At 41.6% G+C, this 6,637-nt stretch overlaps 1 protein-coding gene across 1 annotated transcript in view; it reads left to right on the forward strand.

Annotated features, from left to right (window-relative positions):
* The window catches only part of RCL1 (RNA terminal phosphate cyclase like 1), a 41,716-nt gene extending 36,848 nt beyond the window's left edge, over positions 1 to 4,868 (forward strand). The window contains exons 9-10 of the mRNA XM_038170537.2: positions 4,080 to 4,157; positions 4,714 to 4,868. Coding sequence (XP_038026465.1) covers positions 4,080 to 4,119 — 40 coding nt within the window. The 3' untranslated portion in view covers positions 4,120 to 4,157; positions 4,714 to 4,868. The remainder of the gene's footprint in view (positions 1 to 4,079; positions 4,158 to 4,713) is intronic.
* Positions 4,869 to 6,637: the final 1,769 nt, after the last annotated feature.

A 6,637-nucleotide genomic window follows, 5' to 3' on the forward strand; every position in this document is an offset into this window, starting at 1 on the left:
TCGCCCATGTTGGCTGCCAGGTCACACTGCTGGCTCACATTGAGCTTACTGTTGACCAGCACACCCAGATCCCTTTCTGCTGAGCAACTGTCCAGGCACTCGTCTCCCAGTCTATACCTGGCCTTACTCTGTCCCAAATGCAGCACCTGACATTCACCTTTGCTGAATTTCATGCCACTGATAATTGACAATGGTCCAAGGTATCTAGATCCCTCTTGTCCCTCCGGAGAGCCAACAGCACCTCCAAGTTTAGTATCATCAGCAAATTGCCAAGGAAGTGTTCAACTCCTGCATCCGGATCATTGATAAAAATGTAGAACAGGACTCAACCTAGAATTAAGCTCTGGGGAAAAATCATTAGTGACCTCCAGCCAGATGTAGCCCCCTTCACTACAACTCTTTGAGCTCTATTCAACTGCTTCATCACCCAGTGTAGCATGTACCCATTCATCCTATAGTCGGACAATTTCTCCAGAGCAATACCATGAGAGATGGTATCAAAGGCCTTACTGAAATGCAGAAATTTTACAACCACCACCTTCCCTTCACCCATTAAGCAGATGACCTTACTGTAGAAGGAGATAAGTTGCTAAGGATTTTCCTGTGATGATCCCATGTTGATTATGCCTGGTAATAGCTTTGTTTTTTAACTGACTTTTAAGTATCCCCTAGGACAATCTTCATAACTTTTCCAGAGAAGGAAGCTAAATGAACGGGTCTGGCTTGGCTTGCAGAGTTAAACATTGTAAACAGATGGCTTGAAAACTTGAAATTAAGAAGTGTTCATAAAAAGGTGTAGCTGACAGCTAAGAGGGTAGATACTAGAGAATCCTCTTGGTGTTCTTTTCTCCAGCCCCACAGGTCTACACAGAAAAGAGTTGAGCAGTTTGATCAGAAATGCCTGAATGAAATACAGAGTAAAAACTTGACTGTGTTTATAGTGATGACATTTTCTTTACTGACCCAACTTTCAAAGAGCTGCTCTGAGAGAACTTGACTGAAACTTCTGCTTTCACACCTATTCACATTTTGGTGAAATCCCTCATTGATTTCTTCCACTATATGTCTTCCCCAGGCAAGAGTAATTCTTTTAATTAATTAACTATTTGAATTGTTTTCCCCAAGCCTTCAGCATATGAACATAAAGAGGTGCATTGCTTGCATTCATGTAATGAATCTCTTGGCATTTTAGATTTTTACCCTTCTGTTCCAAACTCTGTGATCTGAAGAAATGTCTTTGTGCCTAGAGTACGGAAGAATGAAATGTCTCTCTTGTATCGCACAGGAAACTGGACTAGAAAATATGAGATCCACAGATTCTCATAACTGTCCAAGTATTTTCTTCACATTAGGAGCACTATAAACAGATTGCATTTCTACAGGCCCAGATCTCCCTGGCTTATTTCTGCTCTTTTTCTGTTGTTTTGTTGTTGTTTGTTTGTTTGTCCATTTGGTTGGTTCATTCATTTGGTTTATTTGTATGATTTGTTTGTGTTACTTTGTCTGTATCAGATTCTTGTAAAGACGAAACCCTGCAGCTTTTATTGGAGAAAGGTTTACACTGCGGTGCATCCTAAGTGCTAGCTGGTGTCTTCCTCTGCTGACCCATTCTTTCTGCCTCTGTAATCTCCATGACTATTCCTATATCATACATGGAGGCTGGAAGAACAGCCTCCACCGTCATGCTGCAGGGCTCTGAGTTGTCGGATTATCTCCCTTCTGTCTGCTGTCACTTCCATGGCTTTCTCTGCAGGCTGTCTCTCTGGCCACTCACACAGCTGATGCATGTCTCTTTTGTCCAGTGATTAAATTGTAATGAATACTGTTCGCTTATCTGCATCACTGTGAGGACTCTCATTCAGATTTTAGAAAATGGAAAAACTACCAGATACAGTGGAGTTCAGCATAACTAAACATGCCCTACTGGTCCCTGCTGTGGAACCAAAAGGATCCTCTTCATCTCTTCCATCTCAGAGGTCTCCTTGAAGGCTTGTCATCTTGAAGTCAAGTTTAGGACGAAGAGGGGTTGCTAATTACACGGAGTCTGGCCTCCAGACTCCAGGCACAGAGTATATTAGATTATATTAGTACATTCTTCCTCTTTCAAAGGAAATTACAGTGTTCAGGAGGGCCTCAACTCTTCAGCAGAAAAACTGAGATATGGCATTTCCTTTACACAGTTTTTTGTGAATTTGTTCTAGCATTTAATCTCATACTATTTAAAAGCAAGCACTTATTTTACTTGGTCAGCTTTCAGCTCCTGGTTCATACCAAGCCAGAGAACTCTTAGTATCCTGTATGTTTGACTCTTTGAAAGACCTCAAAGTAAAAAGATTTCCGCTTTGGTATCAGAAAGACATATCTGACACACTTAAGAAAAGTAAGAGTCTTCTAGATGAATCCTCCAAGTTTTAAAGCAGAGCAAGAGACCAAAATACCTAACAGCAAAAATCAAAGCTTCTCGCTAGTTACTAAAACATATGGTCTGCTTTAAGATCAGTGGCACATCACACTATTAAACAGACAATGGGCATTTTCTTGTAAAGTCCAGGGGCTGTGTGTTGCACAAGAGAAAATCTTAAAATCTGGTCCACACTTACAAACCTGAAAGACTGTGTTATTTTGAGAAACTCTGTGATGGAAGCATACCTTGTTTGCTTAGCGATGTTGTGGAGATTTTTTTCTTTTAACCTTGTGTGTTCATTCTATAAGGTTTATACCACTGTCATTTCCTGACAGCACTGACAGCATTTGTTTAAGAGTAGGAGTTTTGGGGACCAACACAACTTTTTATTTCTTTGCTTTTCAAAGGAAGCAGAGCAGGGAATTACTGGGGGGGTGGGGTGCTAACTCCATTGCACAGCAGCAGAGGACACAAGTGAAAATATATCCAAAATGAGGAGGGATTTGCTCACAGGTGGCTCAACTCACCTGTGAGGGCTTGGTTTGCCCCCACATCTATCCTTCTGGAAGAAGGTGCCCCAGCCTCACTCTTGTGGCTCCTCTGGCTGGAGGAGAGTCAGGCTCAATGCTGCTCCATGCTGGACATGGCATTTAACACATGGCAAAAAAACAGCTTTCCCTCATTTCTCTGGATGAGAACTCTTTCATGCAGTTAGGTAAACATTTGAAATTGATTTGGTCCTTAGCACAAAATCTGCCCTGGGAACAAAATGTTTGGAGAATACTCCCTGTGATGATCCAGCAGAGCTAACTGCTGCCCCTGCCTCCACACCTCACATGCAACTGCCTCAGTGGTGTCTTCTGCAATTGCCCAGAAGTCAGGTCAGGAAGCCCAACAGCCGATGACATGTATCCTTCTGCTTCGGCGAGACCTCTCATGCTTTATTTTGCATTTGTGCCTCCGTATAAAGGAATACTTGCTGGAACTGCTCATTTAAAAATCCTTCCTCCTCCAAGAAGAGGAGATTGTGGAAGCTATTTCTGAATCCCCAAACGCCTTCCCTGAAAGCTTGACCATGTGGTTTATTTCCATTACGCTACAAAAGTGGAATGAGGAACCTATGTTTTTAAATGTAATAGCTGCTGGGTGCCATTCTTTGGAAATGAGAAATGAAAACAGCTGAATGCTGATTTATTATTTTAGTTACAAAGAAAAGACCCAACCAATGTGGTTGGAGTTCAAAAATAATGGAGAAAAAGAAGAGGCACTAACACAGGTTTGATGATGTTTGTACCAGTTTGTTCCACAGCAACAATGAAAGTTAGTAGTTAATTAAAATGACGTGGAGCCTGACTCCACGATTGATTAATTAATTAAAGCAGGGCTACTCTAGTGGTGGCCAGGGGAAGAGACCTCTCTTCTTAGCACAAATGCTCCTTTGCTGGCTTGTGCGCGTCACGGGCTGTGTACCTTTCTGTACCTGGAGAGGGGCTGGCAGTGAGACCCCAGGTGGGCAGCAGTTGGTGGCTTCCTAAAGATGGGGTGGCTCTGAGCTTATTTTGAGGTCCAGACCCGCACAGAGGTTCTGAGCCCCAAGTTCTTTTAGAGATGGTAAAGATCAATAGTCCCTCCATTGTCTGCCAACAATATGCCAACTCCACTTATCTTTCACCAGCACCTCCAGAAGATTACAATCAAGTGGCTTACATCTCTGAAATCTAACTGAAGCATATCATATAAGAATATTTATAAGGTATCTGTCCTCTTCCTTGTTCCTTTCCCTCTGTGCAATTCTTTATTGTCTGGTGCTATCTGCTAATCAGGTGAGAACATAATATTCCACAAAACTTGTGGAAATTTACTTATTTATGGAGCACCTATACTTTTGCCAGTTTTAAATGAAATTGGCCAAAAGGTTCAAAAGGAAAGCAGCTACATTAAAGAAGTATAGTAATGTATTTTTACTCTAAAATATTTTGATATTAGAGTTTTGCCACTGTGTTATTGTTTGATACCAACACTGATATTAGATGCCCCCCAAATGAACTTAATTCTTCAGAAATAATGTGTTCCTGTTCATGGTGGGTGGGGGTGGGTGGTTGAGTTAGATGATCTTTAAGGTCCCTTCCAACCCAAATGGTTCTATGTTTCTATGATTCTATAAAGCAAAGTGTCTAATGCATACTGTCATGTGACCAGTCATTAAGTAACACTTGTGAAAAATCAGAACAATGCATATTGTTATAACTTTATTTCAAACTGAAATATGTTTCTGATTTTAAATTAAAGTCTGTGCATTGTTTTTGCAGGACTGTGAGCCCAAACACAACTTGCTATTGCTTTGGACTGAGGACTAGAAGTGAAAATGAGTAGAAACAAGAGTGAAATTGATTAGCTTCACTGTCTAATACTAAGATAAGAAGAGTGAATGGAAAAATTATAAGTAAACAAATGACATATTCTACTTTGGTTTTGCTGTGAGCTATTTAAAGAGTTTTAGAAACAGTTCCTGAATGATTCTTGTTCACATATTTGTGTGTGTGTGTGTGTGTGTGTGTGTGTTAAGGACTCATTCTACAAGGTCTCTGGTGATTGATGTGGGTGCTGTAGGCAGTATGGAAAAGTACAAGATAAACCTGATGCAATTTTATGACATTAACTTTCATATTGCATTCAGGCAACCTGGTAATTCTACTTTACTTGTACACAAAAGTGCAAAAAAGTGGTTAAAAATATCATGAAAGTTGATCTCTCCAGTGAGAAAATTCCACAATTTCAATGGTAGGCTATAAAAGGATTTAGTTACCCTCACCATTAACAGACGTTCATTCTATTGTCCTTTGTCCCTTTTATTTCTAGCTGTATGATGCTCACATCCTGTCTCACAAGCTATGGCAAATTGAATTACAAGAACAGGTTATATAATTATGAAAAAAAAAAAAAAAGATGAGAAAATACTGTATGGCTGAAATTAAGTTATATAAACATTGACTTTTGAAATTTCGTGACTTGTACAGATAGGTAAGTGCTGCCAAAGAAGTTCAGAAAGCATAGAATCACAAAATCATGGAATTAGAGAATCATATAATAGTTTGGGTTGGAAGGGACCTTAAAGATCACCCAGTTCTAACCCTCTGCCCTGAGCAGGAACATCTACTAGACAAGGTTGCTCAAAGCCCCATCCAACATGGCCTTGAACACTTCCAGGGATAGGACATATACATCTTCTCCGGGCAACCTGTTCCAGTGTCTCACCACCCTCTGAGGGAAGAATTTCCTCCTATCATCTGATATAAACCTCCCCTCTTTTAGTTAAAAGCCATTCCCCCTTGTCCTATCACTTACACTCCCTGCCAAAGAGTCCCTCCCCAGCTTTCCTATAGGCCCCCTTTAGGTATTGGAAAGCCACTATATGGTCTCCCTGGAGCCTTCTCTTCTCCAGGCTGAACAACCCCAACTCCCTCAGCCTGTCTTCACATGAGAAGTGCTCCAGACCCTTGATCATCTTCATGGCCCTCCTCTTGACTCGTTTGTATTGGTCCTTGTCCTTCTTGTGCTGAGGCCCCCAGAGCTGAATGCAGCACTCCAGGTGGGGTCTCAGGAGAGCAGAGCAGAGGGGAAGAATCACCTCCCTGGCCCTGCTGGCCACGCTGCTTTTGATGCAGCCCAGCATACAGTTGGCTTTCTGGGCTGCAAGTGCACACAGCTCATGTTGAATTTCTCATCAACCAACACCTCCAGGTCCTTCTCTTCAGTGCTGCTCTCTATCCATTTTCTGCCTGTATCTGTGCTTTGGATTGCCCTGGCCCAGATGCAGGACCTTGCACTTGGCCAAGCTGAACCTCATGAGGTTTGCACAGGCCCACCTCTCAGGCCTGTCCAGGTCCCTCTGGATGGCATCCCTTCCCTCCAGTGTGTTGACTGCACCACACAACTTGGTGTCATCAGCAAACCTGCTGATGGTACACTCAATCCCACTGTCCAAGTCACCAACAAAGATGTTAAATAGTGCCAGTCCCAGTATTGACCCCTGAAGAACACCACTCATTCAAAAGAACCTGGACAGAGATGTAGTTTACTGCATTTTGAAATGCAATATTGTTACTCAGTACGTATTTAACTTCTAGAAACTTTAATTTGAAAAGTACTTAAGAGAGTTTTCCATCTAACTGTCCATAAATATCTTGAAATGTAAGAAAAAAAAAAAAAGAATATATGTGCCTGTGTGAAAAT

The sequence above is a fragment of the Anas platyrhynchos genome, chromosome Z, assembly GCF_047663525.1.
Source record: "Anas platyrhynchos isolate ZD024472 breed Pekin duck chromosome Z, IASCAAS_PekinDuck_T2T, whole genome shotgun sequence".
Taxonomy (NCBI): domain Eukaryota; kingdom Metazoa; phylum Chordata; class Aves; order Anseriformes; family Anatidae; genus Anas; species Anas platyrhynchos.